Below are 23,478 nucleotides of genomic sequence, written 5' to 3' on the forward strand. Positions count from 1 at the left end.
GAAATGGGGTTTTCACCACAGGCTGTTGATATTCCAGTGGCAGTACACGGTAAGCTACTCCCTGAATATTTTTCCTCAAATTTGTGCCCTGCATCACTTTGGTTAATGAAGAGAAATGATGCGATTTCAACCTCAAAACCTCATTTTTGTGACCTAAGGACGATCCCCTTTGAGCCAGTGAGACCTCTCTGTTCATTTAGAATAAGAGGCTCAGAAAAATGCAAATCATTAATGTTACCCTTCATTTATTTTTCTATTCACGAGAGTCGATTTCACTAAAACCATTTCTACCCCCAAAATGTTATCCTGTTAGCTTCTTTTAAGCTGCTTTACATTTATTTCCAATATAAAAACTTAACTGTTTTTGGACACTGATTCATACCTAATTATAACTTTCATCAACCTAAATCCATGAAACTCATTTTATATGGTCTTTCTTCGTTCTTATTTCAGTGTATGAACTTACCCAACACAAGGGAAACCACAAATGTGTTGATACTGATTAAACCAAAATACAGAAAAAAATTCCCCAATACCAAAAATGTAAATATTAACAGTGGATGGAGTTAACAAAATGCCTAAAATGTCCAACATTACAGAGATATTGACAAGAACTTTCAATAAAAGTTATTGTAAACAGGAACAACTACTGTTTCAGTTGAAGATTTCTTTGGTTAAGAATATTGCAAGACACAGTGATGTTCCTCAGGGTTTTGTTTTGGAGTCCCTTGTTGTCACTGATACAGTTGAGAAAAACATTTATCCCCATTCTGACAATGTAATTATTGTTCTAATATAACTTAAGTGCAGTGTGACATCATACATTTATTTTGCAGATTTAAATAAATTTACTTTGCACACCGACATGTTCCACAAAATTGATACCTCCCATTAAGAACTGCTTGAAGGTTTTCTCAATTGGTGTGTCAATTGAGAAAGTATTATGTAAAATAAAGAGAAGAAATCAGTTTGAATTTGAGAATCTTGATAAGGATGAACAAAGTTCTCACTGCATTTCCAAATATCAAGAGCTGCAGTGACAAGTATCATTAAGAAATTCAAGGAGAGTCGCATGGCTCAAAACAATCCTGATAGAGGTAAGGCACAAAATAAAGAAAACTGGTGAGGGATGTTGCCATAAAGACCCTTTCAAAAGCGGCAAAATAAAAAAACGACTTATGCGAGTGAGAAATATAGTCTCACATAAGCTCTTCACAGGAATGGAAGACAAGGTTGCAAATCTACAAAATCTTCACTTCTGCAGAAGAGGCTCTTTCAATTCAGAGAAAAATATATTAGGGAAACCCTGGTGAAAGATTGCGTGAAAGTAGCATGTCCTTAAGTTAGAGAACACAAAATAAGAGGCATTGCTTATGTTTGGACAAATAAAGGAGGTGCCTTTTACCCAAAAGACAGCATCCCTGCAGCGAAAAATGGTGGTGTCTTCTGTGTATCTGGTACTGTGATTCTTGTCACTGTGAAAAGAATTATGAGGAAAGATGAATGTGGGAAGATTTCGGGAAAAAGAAAAATGTAATCAGAACAAAGATCTTGTTTGTTGCTATGTCTTCCAGCCTGACAATGACCCTGAACATGCATCGCTGCTGGCAAAGAACTACCCCCAAAATGGAGGTTATTGACTGACTTGCACAAAGTCCTTACTTGAAATCCAATACAAGTATGTGGGATAAACTGAAGACAAAGTTCCCTGAAGTCAATTACATCTGAGAGAATTTGAGGCATTTAGAAAAAAAATAATGAGCTGGTATTTCTCAAGATCCAAGACTTGTTAAAAACTGAAACGGCAAAAAACAGGCAGTCATTACAAACATTTAGCGTCAGGGAAGCTAATGCTTCTGTCAGTAGCTGCATGCTAACATCACATTTTGTTGTCTGGAACCATCAACCTGTAAGGCAAGAAATCTTTTTAATCCTTACCATCCAGTTTTATAGACAGTTTAATCTCACCCTATAGTCATCCAGACATGCTATCCGCTTCAATATGCAGTTTCTTTCCTACAGCTATGCCACAAGTTTTGCATTTCACTCTGCATTACCTCCCCATTCTGCTGGTCTATTATGTGTGTCACAACTACTCCTGTCCCCATATTTTCTTCTCACCTTATCTGTTTGTTTCTTAACTTAGTACATACTGAGACATAGTTGACTTCTGAATAGACAGCTCCTCTAAAATTTACCTCTGGGCATCGCCACAGGCAATGAAGATGGTGACAGGTTAACTTGCATTCATTTAAAGTTCAATCTTTTGTTGACGTCTATAGATATTTTGTTACTAATTTTCCTAAGAAAGTATGTTATGTTGTGCCATTATTTCCATTCTACTGAATATTGCTTCTCCTATTTCCAACCAGCTATTTATCTGTTTCCATTAACTGTTTGTTATTGTAGTGAAGACATTTGTTTTTTTGCTTAGACTCATTTTGTTTCTCATTCACTTTTATTTGTGTCAATCTGCCATCCTGACACTCGTCCTGTCTTCTGGCTTGTGTTGCCAAGATGAAAAATAAATCTGTTCTGAATTGTCAAGTGCCAGGACTTAATGAAATGATGATGACAAAAACCAAAATGGAACCAAAAGTAAATTCAATCAACACAACCCATCATCTTGGATCTATTGTTCTATCAACTGCACTGACATTAGTCAGTCAGAGCCATTCATTTTTACCTCAGACTGCCCGCATTACCATAAAATGAGATGCAGCAGTTGCTCCCTTTTATGTCAGCAGTTCCATTTGAACATATCGGAATGGGGAATATTATGTGAAAGCAGCCAGACGGCATTTAAATGATGCTAAACAATATGGCTGGAGACAGAGTGACTGTTTTCCAATTCAATTTCATAGTGAATAACCTGCAGTTTGATTTGATTTTTATTTTCTCCTCCCAATGAGGCTCAAGATAGAAATAGGGGCAGCCTCAGCTCAGAGATAGGAGGCACAAATGGAGAATGGCATCATTAACATTCCCTGACAGTTAACGTTTCAATCGGCAGCGGCACCGCAATGCCGACACAAAATGCCACATGACAAACAGGAAAAACAGAGGTGCCAGATTTGGTATCTGACACAGGTCAAGATCATCGAGGCATCCCTGATCGAATCAACAGCTGTGTGATTGCAGAAAATGTAGAGTTAACCGAAATTATTCCCACCCCCTGGTGGTTTCTGATAAGAAATGAGACGGACATTTCTCAAGAGATGATAAGAAAATGCAGTTTAAATACAGTTTTTGGTCATTACTCTATAAAAGAAATAAACACAAAAACAGAAGCTGTAGTATCATTATAATGCATTGATACCACCTTTGAACCACATTTTCTGCAATCACTTTACTAAACTCAAAGGCTTGCTGTAGAGAAACTTATTCTGCTGCAGAGATGGAAGCAGACGAAGAATTACCAGGAAGCACAACCTTCACACAAAAACAAACTATAACACATTTAAACTGGTCATAGGGCAGTTAACACAGTAATTTCCACAGTTTTAAAAAATGGTATTCAAAACAATACAGCTGTTAATTTGGGATATCCCAATATTATGGTCAACCATAAATACATCACACAGGGTGCTGCAGAGTTAACAGGATTTGTCACAACAATACGAGGGATGAAATTAATCAATGTCTCTTCACAACATTACAGCAACTTTTCTTCTATGCTTTCCCTTCATTCAGGCCCAATATGACGATAATTTAACTACTCAGCGCAATAGGATGTCTACTGGATACTTATCCAGGAAGAGTGATTGCTGCAGGTCACAGGGTTTCCTTAGATCAGTGGTTCTCAAATATTTTCTTCTGCCCCCCCCCACAGATTACAATAAAATCCAAGTTGGAGAGACAAGATTCATGATGATTCATGATGTTTTTATGGCCACCTTGTATGAACCCTGATGGTATGCACTCATCTTAGTCTTCCCTTGGCCAGTCGTTGGAAAGCCCAACCTTTCTGATAAGTGAAGATGCATTTGAGTAACTAATAGTTCCAACACTGCTGGAACAATTGGCCTCAAGTAAAACCAGAAAGCCCAAAAGTGTCAACATAAACTTGGTACTTGGACTGTCAGTTGCCAGCAATGGTATACAATTTTATTCCTCTACTCATTACTTGTGCCTCTTAGTGCTAGTTCAAGACATGCTAGCTCTTTGAAATTTGAACGATTTGCCTACTCATTAATTGTCTGCATATCATCCTCATTATGGCCATTAAGTGCATTGTTTTGTGAGTTTGGAAACTTGCTGTACCTATCAAACCTCTAAATCCATGAAGACTAATTTGTATTCAATATATTATAGGTTTACAGGTATCGATTAACAGTTGTGTTTATTAAGAATCAGGTGACCTTTAGTTTCATAATTTTTATTTTGCTCTTTTTTCCACAGCAGATGCAGGATTTCGCTGACCAGGGGGTGATGTTTGTAGGATTTGTCCAGGAGCCATACGGAGCGCCTTGCACCCGGATCAGAGAACCAGAGACCCCCTCCCTGTCTCTGCACTCCAGCCCCAGTTCTGTCCTTGGCTCCCTGGGTAGCTGCAGCCCATCAAACCCCTCAAGCCCCAGAAACCAGCCAGATCCTGGAGCAAAAAGTGACAGTACGGACAAAGAGGGGAACATGCAAGCATCCCGACTGGATATGGAGAGAAATGAGAGCGAGATCAAAAGTGAAAACCACTCAGGTTCTGGCGTAGGGGGCATTCGGGACGGCATCTCACCAGCAGCTTCTCCATTATCAGAGGGAGACCTGGAGAACAGCGAGGTTCTGACCGAGGAGGACTCGTCGTGCCACAATAACAACAAAGACATCATCGGAGACAGAAAGGAGAGGCCAAGATACAGGAGAGGTGATGGTGAGTGGTCACTATGGTTACAATTTCACATCACAACTAAGAGGAAAGAAGTTGTTAGGCAAAAATCAAGGTAATTATTACCTACATGCTGTGATAAATGAAAGGATCTGCTGGAAAGCAAAAGAAATGTGATTGCACTATGCTCTCTGTATACTCTGGTTTTTTCTAAATATCCCCAAAAATATTCTGGAACATATTTAGCCATCCATTCTGCTTCTTTACCCGATTAATCCTTTTAGAGTGCCGGGTTGCTGGTTTGTTTGCAATTGTTGTTCAATAATATCACGTAAAAGCATATTCTGATGTTTAATTAACTCATATTTACATCAGTTTTGAATGCTATGTGAAGCACATGCATAACACCGTACCAAGCCTTTAACCCGCCTGAGATTATTTATTTTCTTTGCTTTCAAGCAGCCAGGCCTGTTTTTGTTCAAGGCAAAGATCTTCTAAAGGCATTTCAAGGTTTTTCTTTTATCATTTTACCAAGTTTGAATCTTATAGACCATGACAGCAAATTGTGAATTCTGACCTTTGTCAAAACTATGAAAGTGATTGAAAAGAAGCTTTAGGCCTAAATAAAATGTCCATAGAAGAAGGATGGCATTTGAATTTCATCCCTTTAAAAAAAAACCATGAAAGAGTCCAACCAACCCTGGAAACAGAACCTCTTCTATTATTATGTGATGTTTTTAGCATCTTATGCCGAACAAGTCCTCTGAAAAATGAGTTGAGCACATTTTGGAAAAGATTTATAAACACAGCTTGACAATCTGATAAGATGAACAGTCTTAAGAACTTAGTTGGAAATTGTTTTTAAATATTTTATGCATCAACATGGTGCTTCAATCTGATTTAATCCTGTAAAAGATCAAAATAAACAGCAGAAAAATAAACAATAGTGAGCTTGTGTTACGTACATTGATAGTAATTTGACTTTTTGTTAGTTGCGAATCTTTAAGTTTGGCAGATCAAAACTGAAATTAACTCCAGAGTTTTACAGTTCTTATATATTTTCAAATTCGAAGTTACATACTTCACCATATTGTCATTTTAAAATTTTTTGTGGAATTACAATATTCTGGATAGTCAAATACAGATTTAAACAGCAATTTTGAGCAGGAATAAATGCACACATACATTCCTATTCAATAATCCTTTGAAAGAGTAATATAAGGGAGAGAAAATAAGCAAAAGAGCAAAGTAAAACTTTGTTGTACCTTCAAGGCACCCGAATTACTAATAATTAAAACACTTTAACAGATTGCAAGAAAGTCTGGTTGCCTGAATGCAAAAATTATGACAAGAAGTATCAGATTGTTTAAGACTTTCTCATTGTACTGTCCATTGCTTGTTTATGTTTCAGTAAAGTGATCCACTATTAAGCAATGTAATATTGGCATTAAATATAACTACAAATAGTCCAGTGGGTCCTAGTTTAATAATTTTGCTACAACTTATAGTTGTTTTCATTTCTGGAAGCGATGGCATATAAAACTAAATGTATTTGAGTAGATGCCCATGATTGAACATGATTAAATACTTATTCATAGTTTAGTCAGTTGGGTTACTACATGCTTTAAATGTAAGCAGAACTAATTAATCCAGAAGGGGAACCATAATTAAAGGTCAAAATTTAAAACTTCACAAATGCTTTTCTCTAGGCTCTAAACTTTAAAGTTCAGCAAAATGACCAAACAGTAACTCTTACAAATTCCACAGAAAGGCCAAATCATGGAGGATCGTAATTAAAGGTCAAAACTTTAAATGTAGGAGAGCTGCATCTGCTACAGTGATTATGTTCACTATACTAATCTCACTATGAAGTATTAATGGATTTCCAGAAAAAAAAAAAGCAGAATTATACTTTATAACATGTGCATAACTTGTAGCTGGTTTCAGAGCAGATACATTTACTGTGGATTACATCATTTTGCCAGGAGGGTTGAGAATGAGCTGTCATTCCCTCACAAGTATTCAAACTGAAAGATTTGACTTCTCAAATGATCTCCATCTTTGTAACTTTGTGTTTTTGTCTGCAACTCTACTTTTTTTGTTTGTTAAGAAAAAATACCACTGCAGATTTCTCCTAAAAAACACACACTGCGTCTGTGGAGGTGTCACTTCTTGCAACTGCTAGAACGTTACACAACAATGTGTCACCTCGGGACATAATCCCTTCTCTCTGTCAAACACAAAGAGAGTCGTCTTATAACCGAAGCTGTGGAGCATACAAATTTGCGCACAGCTGATGATGCTGGGAGTTTTTTTTTTCTTTTTTTGGAAGCTGCTCGTTTTGTCTGTAGAGAAAGCGAGCCAGCTACACGCCTTTGAGTTGTTCTTCCTGCACATTTATAGTTTCAGCTTTCTTTGAGTGTCTCGGATTAACAGATGGAGACGCCCACCACTGTCAGCGCCTCCTACAGTCTCCCATCCTGTCACTGAACCTATTTGTGATACGTGTCAGCATCATGTTCAGTCTCAGTGGGAGCTATGTCGGCTATTAGATAGAAATGAACTCATTATTAGATATTATATAATAAATATGAGTAATTTTTCGATCTTTATAATCACGTGTTGACATGCATACAGTTCTCCAAACATGGTGTGGCAGCTCACCATCACCCAGTGGTCCATCTGGGCTTTTTGCTGCGAGATAATCCCCCACTGACTTGTCCTCTACCTCCCTCAGCTTCACAGCTCTCTCCACTCTTTCCCCCGTTCCTTCTCCCAAATCTCTGTGACAATGCCAGTAGCGCCGGCATCGCAGCCAGCCGGGGCGGTGAAGGAGTCTGCCAAAATCCCATGTCCCTCTCTACTAATGCCCAGTCTGCCGAGAACGCCCAGGAGCCTCTGCTGCTGCTGCTGGCTTGTCCTCGGTAATCCACAAATCTTTGAGGTGAACACTGTGCAAGTGCTGGCGTCGAGGCTGGCAGAAAGCTATGGATTACCGCTGAAAAAGAGACACCACCAGTGAGATCGGAGCTTTAGCGAGATCCTCTAAGTCTGCAAACACGAACGCTTGGATGACTTGGGGAAAACGACAATTTCTTCTCGTGAAAATTTTCTTTGGGATCAAAGTAATTTAGATGAGCAGGAACAGTCTGTGAGAAATTAAGTGCTACCGGTGTTATTTTCTGCCACACAGGTACGGATCTGGCAAATGAAAGTACTTAAGAAAGATGCAGAAAGATAAACTGTTTTTGATTTTACTGAACTTTTTTTTTCTGCCCAAATTTTGCATTTATTTAAAACTGTTCAGTCAAAAAACACTTATTTTTTGTACTAGATTGGAATAACACTTACTAGTCACTTTATAAGGTACAAATGTTCATTCTTAACCAATCACATGGCACCAACTCGATTAATTAAGCCATCTATGTAGATCTGGCAAAGACCAATAGCTAAAGTTTAAACTGAGAATCTAAATGGTGAATGTTGAGGATTGAAGTAACTTTCATTGTGGCATGGTTGTGGGTGGACAACCAGCTCTGAATATTTCAGAAACTGCTGATCCGCTGGGATATCCACACACAGCCATCTTTTAGATGTACACAGAATGGCCTGAAAAAAGAGAAAATGACCAATGTGCATTTATTGCGGAGACAAAAATGTCACGTTGATATCAAAGGAGAATAGCTAATTCCAGATTATAGAAAGACATCAGTAGCTTAAATAGATTGGTACAATAAAGCGATGCAGAATGCCATCTATGAATGCATAACTTGTTAAACATAAAAGGAGATGCTCTGCAGCAGCAGAAGACTACACTGCTCAACTAAGATCAGTAAAATGAAGCTAACATTTGCACGAGGTTATAAATGTGTTGTATGGTTTGATAGGTCTCAATTTTAGAAATCATTTTACTAGGCACTGCATATGTACAATACAGACCAAAAGTTTGGACACACCTTTTAATTCAACGAGTTTCCTTTATTTTCATGACTATTGACATTGTAGGCATCAAAACTATGAATAACACATGTGGAAATATGCACTAAACAAAAAAGTGTAAAACAACTGAAAATACCCCTTATATTCTAGTTTCTTCAAAGTAGCAACCTTTTGCTGTGATTACTGCATTTTCACACTCTGCATTTTCTTGATGAGCTTCAAGAGGTCGTCACCTGAAATGGTTTTCACTTCATAGGTCAACCTGCCCTGTCAGGTTAATAAGTGGGATTTCTTGCCTTATAAATAGTCATGAAAATAAAGAAAACCCATTGAATTAGAAAGGTGTGTCCGAACTTTTGGTCTGTACTGTACATCTTTAATGTCTGTAAAGATATTAACTGATTTGAACACAAAGTACTTTTTCCCTCCATAGACCATAAACTACCACTATAGTTGTCTGACAGATTGTTAAAAATGTGTTACAAGTAGAAATTTCACCTTAATGTGACACTTAAGTCTTTCAGTTCTTGCTCTTGGCATAAAGCCTGAATGCTAATGATGCACCACTGTTGTTTTATGAGCTAGAACAGAGTCTTATACCTCTTATACTTTCGCATAAGAGGTCCCTCTGGCTCTGGAAGGAACTTGGCAAGCGGCTTCTTTAAGAGATTTATGTTGGCTATTAATGTCTTATCTCAAAGATCAAAGATTACTAAACCTTGTGTTCTTCCATGTACCAAAGTATCTGTTACTCTGCAGTTTACACAGTGGAAATTAGAGAATTTAAAAAATATATATATCAAATTTGCTATTGATTTAGGAAAAATTAAGTTGCTTTTTATCTTGGGGAAAAAATGAGATTCTGTAGTGAAATCTCTGACTGTAAATGCAGTTTTTTTCTTTTATTAATCACCCCAATATTGTCGACCAATTTTAGCTCATGAAAGCAAATTCCTAATCTTAGAACTGAAAGCAAAAGTTTCATCCTACTGTTTTATGCTTTATTCATAGATTAGGTCTCTGTTGCAGCTTTCCTGCACTGTGCAACTCCAATAAAATCCCTGTTGCATGTTTTCCTGTGTTACAGTAGCAAGGCTTTGATATCTGTGATTTTGCTGTGAGTTCTGGCAGATGTCCGTCTGCACAGATTTCCATCAGAATTATTACAGAATTTCACATGAAAGCCTGGCTTCGGGTCGATCTGTTATTATCTCACAGTCCAGTATGATGGACATCAGAAGGCAGACTTCTTATCTTATTTTTCTCTATTTTTCCTCCCACGCAGTCCTGCTGAAATTGCCCCTCGGCAAAGCACTCAATCCGCCTCCTGTAGTTTCTATATATTTCCTCTGAACTGCTGAAAACACTCACATGCTCAAAAAGTAAGTTACCTAGCCTTCTGGCTGAAACACAATTGCCTTGCTGCAACATAATTAGACCATGTAAATCATTCAGACAGAACTCAGGAAATAGTTCATACTGTGAAGCAGACAGAAAGCATGTTTTCATCCAGTGACTGTCATTCTGCCGTTTATGTTGCAATTTAATCCACCAGGCAATCAAATTAGAAGCAACGAAGTCAGCCAAGAGGAATCTAGTTTTAATGTGAATTACACTTCTTTTTGTCATATTGCCAATGTCTTCCTTTTATTGTTTTATGTTTTATGGTGGCTAAGTGGACCAAAGCTAAACAAATATTAAAAAAGTAAGTGGGCTAAAAAAAATTAACAGAAGTAGTTATTTGTTGCTTTTTTGTGTGTGTTTTTGTAATCTTTTGCCCGTCCAAAGTTGTTCCTGTTTCCTAAAGCAGTCATAATAGTCATGTACGCATGGCTAGATAAGCAAATTAGCTCATGTCTTGTAGCACATTCATCAAGTTTTAGGGCGGCTATTAGCTACTTTTTGAATTCAAAAGGGAGACAATTTAATTTTCAAATGATACTGCAAAATGTAATTTTTTAATGGACGTGTTAGGTGCCATAAATCAGTTAACATAAAAGCAATTAGACTGGGGAAGCTCTGGCAAGTTGGAGGCACATTGAATGGGAATTCACTCGTGTTGTCTAAGATTTGTTTTCCATATTGTTCCCTGTTGTAACATTGTTAGCATTGGGAGGATAACGGGAAGAGTGTGTGAGTTTTCTCCTGTTGCCGTTGATCTGATATTTCTCAAGAGGGGCAAATGAAAAAGATTTAAGGAATTAGGAGGACCAGCTGTCACATCAGTCTGTGGAGCCAAAGAAGAAATGGTTATAAATGATTCATTCTTCCTGGATGGCTGGCTGGCTGACGGATGGACGGACAGAGGAACCAAATTGATGAAGCAACGGTTCCATTACCAAACACCACCATCCAAAACCGGGGTGCGTGTTGGTGTGTTTGAGTGGGTGGCAGCGTCACACATTCTGCTCATCCATCTGGTTCACTTGGGGAATGACAGTCTGACATTTGCATTGGAAGAAAAGGGGAAAATGTTACCAGGCGCGATTGGCAATGTTTTCTCACAGATCCAAACCCGGCTCACATCTCACGTTTTGTGCTTTTTCAAAGCTAAGCTGAGCAAATATTTCACTCGTTCACATCACAACTACTAAAACTCTTTTGCGCTTTGATTTAGTATGATTCAAGCGAAGAACAGCGACAAACGAACTGTAGATAAATTTCCGAGTCTGTTTCTCTCTCTAGAGGCCCGCTGCATTATGCATATCTATTCTTGATGTAAACAATAGCTAGCTGTGCAGCTTTTAATGCATTATTCAATGTTATAGTATGAATTAACTAGGTTACAATAAAACGGTCCCTTTTAAGTTCTGCATCATCAGTGTTATATCATTTCTGGAAGACATTAAAAGAAAAGAAGATGATGACTTGTATTGTGAAAATGATCAAATTGCTTATGATTCAATGCATGTCTGATTTGAAGAAGGCAAAATCCTTGGGAAAGATTTGTGGTGTATTTGTGAATCACGCTCGGGGCATCATAAATCCCATATTGTATTTCTTTTTCAGTTCTCCTATTATTTCACACCTGTCAGGTGGAGGTTTCTTATTATAGTGCTTTGCATACAAATTTATTCTATTGACATCAACCCATTTATCAGCCAGCAGAAGTTTGATTAAAAAAAATAAAATAAAATAAAACAATGCATCTTAAAGGTCTTCAGATGATCCAATAAGGTTTTAATCTTCTGATATAAATGACCTTTTTTAATTTATGAGGTTCTACAATTAAAACAGAGGACACCAGCTAATTTGAATAACTCTAAGATAAATGTTACTTTTTGATCACCTAATTTAATTTTAATATTTGTGTGGGTTTTTTTAACAAGACTTTTCTACATGAAGCCCCTCGATTTGTGTTTGGAGACACCAAATCTTAACCCCCATCCCATGTAATTCTGGATGACTCTAATATATGACTTCTTCTAGCTCATTTACATATTTTTATATAGGTGCTTTCTTCTGTTATTGTAAAATGAATTACCAGATATTTTTAAGAACTTTGAAACCATTTTGTGGTTTATTTAACAACTCTATATTTAAATTTGATGTGTTTGTTCTTCTGCAATATGAATCAACACACAGTAAATCAATCCCTACCTTTTCATATGTTAAAGTTATTACTCTGAGTCTTTAGATGCACTTATGCTGTGACATAATGAATTATTCTTAATAACTGCATAAAAATTAAGCTTTTGCCATGACTTCTTAGGGGAATATTGATACTTTTTTCAGAATATTAAGCAACCACAATATGTGTTATTTTACCTTTACATGCTTAAGAACCAACCACATAATTCACCAGACTACTCAGATACGAGTGTATGATTCATTAAATTACTCTAGATTCAAACTAATACGTTTGTTTTTATGTCGAGATAGGGTCTTTTAAAATGGTTTATAATTGCTTTGCATGTCAACATTTAGGATTTACGAGATATTTAACTGTTTTTTTTGTTGTTGTTTTGTTGTATAATTCTCAATAACTATAACACAGCTGAGCGGTTAATTTAATACTACTTAATTCACAACTATAAAGATTTGACTTACGATGTTTGAAGATGATCCATAACTAGAAACTGAATATTCTAGTTATGGATTAAGGCATTAGTTGTTAATTCCCCCTTAGTTCTGCTTAAACCATCTGTTACTCAAATACAACCTCATGGTACATTTAACTGTTAACTTGAAAGATTGTATCAATTGCTACACCTGATATACTGTACATTCATAGTCTGAACATCTCTTTTCTTAACAGTGATTAGTAAACAGATAACTCATTAAAATAAATAGAGCTTTACTATTTTGGACCTGTGAGATAATTGGGGATCTCAGGGTTATGGATATATTCTTCCAGGGTCAGTTTCATGCTTTGTAGGCAAGCAACGGACTAATTTACTCGAAAGTCTTTTTATTTTTACTCTATTAATGAAAAAAACATTAGATGAGATAAAAAATATATTTTGAGGATTTGAATATTGAGCTTTAATCTTATGAGATTAGACATTTTTTGCACCAAAATGTATTGGCAAAGAATCCGTCAGGGAACCAGAGAGAAAAATGACAACACAGAAATAATGCAGATGATGTGAGAAATGTCAAATCATTGGCACCAACCAATGAAAAGAGACCTGGAAAACAGGCAGTTATATCAGCGAGCAAAAAACATCTTAAGATCTCATTTACCTTTAAACCAACATTTAACTTTTATTGCCAAATATCCTTTTTGTTGTATTATTATTATTCTAAATAATGGTTTTTGTATTAAGTGCCTGCTTTTTAAAAAATGACATTTACAGACCTTACGCAATGTCATCTACTGCATTGCAGAACCAGGTTTCACATCACATAGAGGAAAAAAGTGGGATAAAGTTGCGTTGAAAACACTCAAACACACAAACTGTTATTTGCAGCTGATGGATGATTACTATAAACCGTGCAGCCAACTTTTGTTGGCCGTGTTGCTTGTGATTGTTCATGTTTTGGCTGAAATTCTCTGGTTTTCATCTCAGAGGACAAGAAAAGCCTGCACCCAGTGGAGAATTACCAAGTTATTGCAACAAAGTCTCAGGAAATTAGATAAGTGTCTGATTGAAAATAGTCAAACACTAGATATCAAACTTTAAATTACAATAGCTTGTCAATATATTCTTGGAACAAAGCTCTTCTGTGTTGGAGCCAACCGTTTACTGAGAAATTCAGAGCAACTTTTTGCATCTGAGAGTCTTCCCAGAGAGACATGGATCACACTTTGAATTTTAGCCAATGCGTAGCAGTGGTTCATATTGGCAGAAAAAACGTCCTCAGATGCAACAAATTCTCGATTCAAATCAGTTACAAAGTTCTGTTTTCTGTCTTCCTTCAACAGGACTGGAACTGCTGGCTTTGTACAACAACCCGCCGGTCCGAGAGGGCCAGGTGAAATACTACACTGTCAAAGTGCCACTGCGGGTTCAAAGCTATGAAGAAGGCATCAAAGGTGTGGAGGCCAACTGGTTGGATCACATGACCCAACACTTCAACAATGGCGCCTCGCTGGTTGACGGATATTTCTACCTGGGCAACGGGAAAGGTATCGATTTTAATTTTAAGAACAAACAACCCATTTGTGTCCTTTTATTTTTGAAAACATCTATGTCAAGACCTCTAGTTGTCTCTGGAAGTCCACACTATCGCTGGTTTTTCATTGTTTGTTGACCATGTTGTCCTTTTTCCTTTCACTGAAGCACCAGTAAAAATGTCAAAACAGATTCTAAACTCACACCAGTCTCCATGATATTAAAAGCCTGAGGCAAGAGGTTATGAACCTTAACTGGTGTGCAAATAATTATGCGTGAGCTGACATTCGTTTTTCTCTAGAAAATAATCAGAAATGTCATATTCATATAAGCCGTTTGCCTTGTTTTGGTTGGATTCGTGGTTTAATCATTCAGGATTGGTCACAAAATTTCTCTATTTACTTTTCAGAGGGCTTCTATATCATAATATTATTGAACAGGGTTCATCCAAATTTTGACCATAAACTTAAAAGTCTTCAATTTACTTTTTTTGGATGACTGAACAATTGATGTCTTACTGTAAATTGTTCTTTTGTGCTGAAGTGAATCCAGTTAAGTGGAGTTTACAAACTGAAAAATCTCCCCAAATAAGAGAAAGATTATTCAGTAATTGCATACAGACCTTGTAGAAAATAATGCAAAACTGAATTTGGAGAACAACTAATGGTTGTTTGTTGTCTAAATTACTGAGGAATCCCACTTATTTACAGTTCAGTATTCGCAGATTCACCTATTTGTGAGTTTTTCTATGAAATATAACTTCAAAAATATTTCCAGAAATTATTTGCACAATTTATTTTGTTGAGAATGATTTAAAACATTTTAAAGACGATTCAGCTTGAGGAGCTGAAATTCCTATTTGAAGCTGCTTAACTGGCCAATCAGACAGTTTTGCTAAGACTGCGAATACAGTGTGTATTAATGCAAAAATAAGTTATAATTGGTATGTAAACTATGAAAACAGGGAGTTATAAGCATTCTTGGAGAGGATCTCAAGTATTCACAGATTACCCTGATTCCACTGTATTCACAATACAGAGTAGATGCATTTTGGAAATCTACACAGCATCCAACACACAAACACAATCCATTTGTTTTTATTAAGCAATAACTAATTTATCACTGGTTGATAGAAGCTAATAAATCTGCTTCTGTTCTTCCATCTGACTCCTGGAAGTTAAATGTATAGATTTTTTAAACTTAATTCTGAGTTAGAGCACCCTTTGTAATTCTTGGCACTATTCCCAGCAGCATGCAAACTCTGCCTGGATATTTTTCTAAAAATTGTGACGTGAAGCATATCCTGGCAACGCTAATGGCCGACATGTTTGATTGGTTGTAGTTGACACTAGTTACTTATGTGCAAGGATTGATAAATGTCCTTCAAGCCCCAGCTCATCCTATCATCAGCATCTAAAACAGATTTACACAGACTCTCTGAAATATGGAGCAAAGCATATTCCACATAAATCAGTTATGCTTCACTGAATTCAATTTATGTTCAATTTTTATTTTGGCTCTAAAGATAACAGAAACAACGTTATAATAAAAAAAAAAAACCACTAACATTGTAACATTATTATGACATATTTCCTGGTAACACTTTATTTGACGGGTCGTGACTAAGACTGTCATGACACCGTCATAAACATGACATAATACCTGTCATGAACATGAATAAGTCTACATTACTGATTAAACTTAAAAATTTATTTAGCTTTAAGTTTAATCAGTAATACTTTTATAACTAATTTATGTCAAATCATGATTTCTTGGTTAATGTCAAGTTGTCATAATAAAGACATTTTGAATAAAGTCAACTTTGTATTAAAAGTGTCATAATTTACCGGATGACACTTTATGACAACAGTCATAAATATTCATGAAGATTTACTCATGTTTATGACAGGTGTCATGACAGTCTTATTCACAACCCGTCAAATAAAGTGTTACCTATTTCACTTTCTGAGCATAATGTTATTTTGCGTCTCTTGTCTTCCTTTGGTCTCTTTTTGTCAATTTAGTGAGAGACGTGGAGTAACACACAGATGGACCATGTAACATGTTTATTTAGCAACATATAGCAATTTATAATGTTAACTAATAACAATTCTATCAACTATTTCTGCTGTTACTGTTCCCTTGAAGGCTCTATATCTTTTCTACTCTAATATTTCAGCAGGCGCTGCCATGGGGCTTCCCCCCGTCTCAAAGCCTGGAGCCAAACTCAGCCCCTTCGTATCTGTAAATCACTCAGCCTAGATGCTCTTCAGTCAGCAAATGTAAAATTGTCCTATATTGTTAAATGCTTATCTAAGTCACAGCACCTTTAAAGTACTTTTTTCTTTCTATATTCTGACTGTTAATTTTACTTTTTCTTTTTTTAGAAAATTAACTAATAATCCCAATAAATCTGTGCAGGTTCTTATATCCTATATAGATTAGATTTTTTTTTTTCTACTTTATGAATAATTGTTTTAAATGATCAATCTTTATTTTAGTTTATTCCAAAATCAAGCAGATCTATTGAAATGCATGTTTTAAGAGTCAAATAGAGAATGTTGTCCAACTTTAAGGGATGGTTGGGAACCATATCATTACTCTTACATCAGACCCCAGCAGCACTGTGACAGCAGAGAAATACGCCGACAGAGTAAATACATGGCAAAACTCATTAATCTGGAAAAATGAACGCTCCAGCAGCTCCGAAACAAAGATAATTAACCTGATAACAAATTGGTGCTTCCTTGCATATTTTATGTCCTGAAAAATGGAGTAATGAAGTGTATTATTATGATTACACATACAAGAGTCCTCTAACATTTACTTCATCTTTCATATGGTGTTAAAATATGCAGAAAATCTCTGGATTATCAGCAGCATTTGCCACTATTGTGCTTTACTGATTATTACAACTGGATTTAGTTCACGGCTCAAAGTTTACCACTTTTAAAAATAGACAACTTTACTGGTGTAATTTTAGTTTTTTTTGGATATTTGCTCTCCAGAGAGCAGCTGGCAGAATGACATCAAAGCAGCAGCTATTTGTTGTTAGCAGCTAATTACATCAAACAGCCGAGAAGCTCAGGGCTTTTGAATTGGCTTCCATTCCTGCCATCTCCATATTTAGCAGATGAGTTTGTGAATTGATGATGGGGCTCTTGACATGATGCAGGGGACCATCTTAGCCTCCTGAACATCAAGGACATGTTTGACAGCAAAGCGGCACTCTAAAGGACATGGACCAGCAGACTTATAGCTGGATGGGAGAAGCCAGTGACAGTCTTGATTTGCAGCACAGAGAAAACAACTTGTCATGCTCTGATAAATACACGAACTGTCTAATGAGTCATTTTGCTTTTTTAAGACCGACCTCTTTCTTGGATATTAGGTTTGATCGTGGGTGTCTGCCTTTCACTATATGTTACAGGTCTGGGAAGCGGTTGGAAGACGGTCCTAGTTTTATCAGCTTCTTGTTGTTTGTGTAATTTTCCTGTTTTTGTCTTCTTTTTTTTCATCAATGATGGAAATGTTTGTTTTATTTTTCCTTTCTGTGCAGGGCATAGAATACCACAGATTTGACCTTTCATATAAATGTACCTTCTTTTCTCCAAATCTCTTCACAATGTTCTTGTGCAGCTTTTAGATTTATTCAACAACCTTCAATCCTCTCAGGTAGCATCGATAGTTCTTTTACCTTTTCAGTTTCTCTCAGGTCTGAAGAATATCTTTACTAAGCAAAAAGTTAAAGTACATTTTCTTATTCTCTGTCTACAGTGACATGGATGATATATTTCCCATATTGTTTAATCAGTACCACATGATAAATCTCAGCTCCTGAGAAAAGTTTAGAGTCCAAGCGAAACAGAAAAATATCCAGAATCAAAAGGAGGTTTTGTTTAACATAGTCAGTGACAGTTTTAGTCAAGTTGTTGAGACGATTTGTTTGCATGATATACTTTATTTTGCTTCTTTTTCCATAAATAACCAGTTCCATACATTTATGTGCCATAACGTAGTTTAACTAAACCAGTTACCACAATTACTGTGCCTGTCCAACTGGTTCTACCTGTTTTGTAACCTGATACCTTCCAAAAACGTACCCCATTGATCTAAATTTAACAAAATGACCAGGTTTCTAATTTGCTGAATAATTTCAGCTTTGGGCATGGTGCCATTAGAACTAATTGCTGGAGGGGGAGCCTTAAGAAAACTCCTTTGGATTAGAAATTTCAAAGCTTCGTTTGCATTTTTTCCCAAACACTGACATTCTGCTAAACTTTGACTGCACCTACCAACACGTAATGAAATATTTAAACCGTATGAAACAGTGGGTTTAAAAATGTGTCTCTTGATTATTCCCAGTGCAGCTGCTGTATAATAGTGAATCTTTGAGATAAGGATAGTTTGTGAGTTGAGGACACTTGAAGTTATTTTTCCCAAGGGGAACAACTGGAACGCTTTAAACATTTCACTCGCTAGAAGAAGCTTTAGCAATATTTCCCAACTATAAGCACCTATCTTCTTTAACTCTCCTTTTCCTCTGGTTCAATTTGTGTTTTTATGATAAACAGCAACAGTGCATCTCTGTAAGAGATCTCTTTTACAGAAACTTTAGGAATAAACATATGAATGTCCTGATTTATGATAGTTTTTGCTTATCTGTGTGAGGAGTTTACTACAAGAATGACTTGTAAGTATGTAGTAAAGTTGTACCTCTATCCAGCTATGATGTTTATGCATCTGCTGAGGAGTCAGACTGTTATGGTACAACATTTGCATCCACATATGGCTACTGTGCTATCCACACTGGCAGTCCTGGTAAAAAAAAAAAAAAAATGCAGTGTGACACACTAATGTAGCTTCTGAGTTTTCCAGGAAATGGCTTTACGTTTGACTTAAATGGAAAGAAACGGGACTTCTTCTTTTGCTTATTGAGGACATTTCAGCTGTAAATTAAAAATGTAAGTCCAAAATTCAGCCACAGCTTTATTCCTAACAACAAAAGCAGCACAGTTCTGCCAGACATGGACCTACGCAAAATATATTGTAATATAACACAAGAATATACATTTAGCCATCTAGTAATGGTTATGTTAGAGGATAGATGGGATATGGCTCCCACCCAGGGTGCCAATCGGTCAGGGGCTGGCATGAAAAGATTATACGTGTTTTGCATTAAATACATTCCATTGCCTAATCATGTCTAGTCACTAGAAGCACTAAAGTTTGCATTTTAAAGAACTGTTTCACTATTCTGAATGGGATTTATTCAACAGTTTGAATATTCAAATCTAAAATGGATTATCCTGCACACCAGTTGTTTTTGTTTGTTTTTTACAATTAAAGATTTAGTGAATCTTTCACCTGTAAGTAAATACAAAAATAGCCTTTTTGGTGCTTTTTTGTGCCTGGAATAATTTCGAATTAAGGCAAAAAGCAAATTGTTGACTGGTTATAGCTGTGCTAATTAATTTAAATTTTAAAAGATAACCACCTAGGACACCTGTGGTGTCAGTCCTGCAGTAAACTAAAACCAAACTGAGATTCCCTTCACCACCATCCCACCACTGCTATCTTAATATATATCAATATAGCTGAATATGACACAATTTTTAACTGTATATTAAATTCAAAAGAGAAATATCTACTCATAGCTAATATTTACTTAGTTATTTTTACAGATGTAACAGAAATAAAAAGTGCATTTTAATTTCTACCAAATATTGTGTACATGTATTTCACTTATGGATTCCTATCAGAGTAAAATTCAAGCAAACTTACTTCTTTATTAGCATTTCTTTAAGGCAAGTAGCCTAAATATAGGACAATCAATAGCAGAAATATTGCATTGAACGCTCATTGCATTCAATGCATTGCATTATTGCAATTTGTTGCATTTAAAGTGCAACAAATTGACATGATTCAATGTTCTAAGTGGCTTTCTTGCTGTGCAATCAACATAATTTTATTTTTTTTCCTGTTCAAGCTGCTTGGCTGTGAGCCAGCAGGAGGCATGACCAGTTTAACTGTGCACTCACAATTTTTTATAATCATGCTATTGTTATGCAGAGGCACTAAATTAGCAGCTGATTGATATTAATTATCCTTTCACCTCATAGCTTTTAAAACTTTAATTCTAAACTGTAACATTTATTTCACAGCACTCAAAAGCTCTCAAAGATATGCAGCTCTTGACTGCAGAGGCATGCGGAGTAATGGATGGTAGTAAAGAACAATTTGTAAGAATATTATAGGGGTGAAATATTTCACTTAGCAATTGATAGTAGAGTTATTTCATGTTGCATGAAGCTGTTGGTAAAAGAAATCCAAACTACATAAATAGTTATGTAAAAAAACAATCCCAGTCGTGGCTGTAGAAGCTGCAGATTTTAATGTTGTGTTCAGAAATTGGTTGAAAGAACAGATTCACCGTGAGGAATTCTAATTTTCTTCATGTATGGATTTGATTTCTTAATATCGGACTTTTATATCTTGATTTATGTTCATTGCTTTTCAAGAACTTTCATTATGCTTTAAAAACAAATGTACCATTGTTATTATTTAGTGCTGCATTTAAAGCAAATTCCTAGAAAGAAAATCAGACAAACATCTTTTAAGCTGATGCTGAAGAATCTAACTTACAGATTTTTCTGTAACTTATAAATGTTATAATAGGTTATAACATTTATTTTGTTATAATTTGAAACTTGTTGACAGCTAACAATTTTAGGCTACTGAGCTTGAAATAAAGCTATGTTTTGTCCCTGTTTTGCTAAAATTCTTTTATGGCTCAAGTTTTTAGTGTATTGCCACCAAAAGCCACAGCACATGGTTAAAATCACGTTTCATGTTTTTGTAGAGGGTTTGCTAATCCTGCAGGAGGAGAGGGAAGCCAAATTGTACATCTGGACAAGAAAAGTCTTCTCGAGCACTTCTGCACTCTTATCAAGAGAGATAAAAATTAAACATGAAAATTTCTAAACCACTCATGTTTTCCTTCTTATAATTCATATTTAAAATAGCAATTTAGAGATTATCTGCCTTTTGTTATGTTCACTATTCATGCTCCATTCCTCATGTTTCCTCCTGTAAACAGATGTACTCTCCAGTCTCTGACAGTCAGTCGATCAGCATGGTACAGAGACACATAAACAGATGGAAACATGCCGCATACCTATAATCCTTTTAAAGACGAGTTACCATGGTGAGGTTCGGTAAGATGGCATGGCGGGCCATTGTTTGCATACCCATGTGTTTTGTGAAGAGGGATTGCTCAGCAGAGCTGGATATGACAGTGATATTGAAATGTTCAGATCCAGAGCTTCTTGCAGATCCAACTGTCACAGTGCATGCATCAGAGATTTAGCCTGCAGTCACAAAAAATACAGCTAGTGTGGAGCTGCATCTAAATATGCGCCCAGACAAAATAAATGCATGATTAAAAAAACAGATCAGCATATGTTTACATTGCCTCACAGTTGGGAGTACAGTATAAGTTTGACAGTTTTTAAAAAACAGTATGTTCGATTCTTTCTTCAGCCTTACTGTAAAGGTGTGTAACCCAGTCATATGTCGTCTTTATTTAATTTATTTTCTCTAAATCAATATTTAGTATCTAATAAGGTATTAAAACAGGAAGGCATGTGGCCATGGTGCAGGTTAGATGTAAATGCAAACAGAAGCAGGCATGCATGCATTCATATTTGTGTGGTAAATTGGACAGAGGCCTAAAGAACTCATTCTGCAAGACAGGACATGTCAGCTGGAAAAACACTGTGCATATGCATAACAAACACATCCTGCATATGCTAGGCAGACACAATGCCAAATAAAGCACTATAAATAAAATGATGAGTACTTGAATGTATATACATAATTTATCTCTGGAGCCATTCTGAATCTGTTATGCCTAAAATAGTTTTGCAGCAACTTCATCATTACATAATTTAACAATTTTTTGAATAAGATGAATGAAACCCAGCCTGTGCTGCTGTTTGAGGAATTCAGATCTTTTTTTGTCACCATTATGGTGAATGCAAATTAATTGTAGACATAGCTAACACCAAAACAATGTTCTTAGTTTTTCTTAAATAGAAGTCCTGCTTATTCTTTTTGCATACCAGCATTCCTTTTCTGGTGGTTAAATGTAGCTTAGCATCAAAATGAGATAAGATTCTTTCTGAAATAGGCTTCATCTAACAAAATTGTAAATTATCTACATCAGGAATGCAGGATGCTATATATAATGAGTTATCAGGATGAGCCACTCGACTGCAGCCTCTGCTGTTTCACTCACAATAAATCCGACAACAATACGTCCAGGAAGTAGGTGGATAGCGAGAGCAATAATGCTCGAGATTCCTACAGATTTTTCTAAATCAAAATTCCAAACCTTTTCACGCTCAAATTTACTAATATTTTTAGTCCTTCATAGATTGCTTCATTATATGCAGGTATAAACAAAAAAGAAAAATCACAATAACTATATTTAACATATTCCTAAATTGATCAAAGTTTAAATATGGAGCCTACAAATCTGTAATCTCATAAAATCTGAAAACCCAAATGTTTTTCAATACTCTATTTTTCCATAATTACAAATACTTAAATGAATTGTAATTTTTTTCTAGACATTTTCAGACTATGTAGCAACCCTGAATAGATGAATAACAGAGGTTTCAATTGCTGTGCAAACAGGCCAGAACCTTTTTCTCTGGTAAGCATAAACATTGACTGTTTTGTTGCCATGCTTGATACACATTCTTATTCTTAGCTTATTAATGTTCCTGTGTTGCTGCATTTAGTCTTGGTTTTTTCCACTGATAAATTTTAGTTTTTTTATTTTTTAGATTTGCATTTTTTCCTGTTTTGCAGTGCTAGACCAGCTATTGTAATTTGATTCAACTGAAGCTCCTTTTTAAATCTCAGCTGCAGACGATTTTATAGTTTTTTTTCCCCATTTAGTCCACCCAGTTACAACCATGCAGATCAGCTTGTTTGGGCAAGGGAAGCAAATTCAAATTCACTCAGGTGAATAGAGTAAAACCTTTGAAAGGCTCGGAGCTTGGAGCGATATCTGGGGCCACCTTGGCTGCAGAATTACTGCACAGTAACTGAGCTATCATGGTAATTCACTGTCAGGGATGTTTCATAAAT

The 23,478-nt window shown here is 36.1% G+C and overlaps 1 protein-coding gene across 3 annotated transcripts in view; it reads left to right on the forward strand.

Annotated features, from left to right (window-relative positions):
- Positions 1–23,478, forward strand: part of rftn1b (raftlin, lipid raft linker 1b) — a 139,345-nt gene that overhangs the window by 77,909 nt on the left and 37,958 nt on the right. For 2 of the 3 annotated variants that reach the window (XM_028012629.1, XM_028012630.1), the window contains exons 5-6: positions 4,402–4,867; positions 14,130–14,333. In XM_028012629.1, coding sequence (XP_027868430.1) covers positions 4,402–4,867; positions 14,130–14,333 — 670 coding nt within the window. The remainder of the gene's footprint in view (positions 1–4,401; positions 4,868–14,129; positions 14,334–23,478) is intronic. The other variant, XM_028012631.1, reaches the window with a different exon arrangement.

Source organism: Xiphophorus couchianus, chromosome 3 (genome assembly GCF_001444195.1).
Source record: "Xiphophorus couchianus chromosome 3, X_couchianus-1.0, whole genome shotgun sequence".
Lineage (NCBI taxonomy): Eukaryota > Metazoa > Chordata > Actinopteri > Cyprinodontiformes > Poeciliidae > Xiphophorus > Xiphophorus couchianus.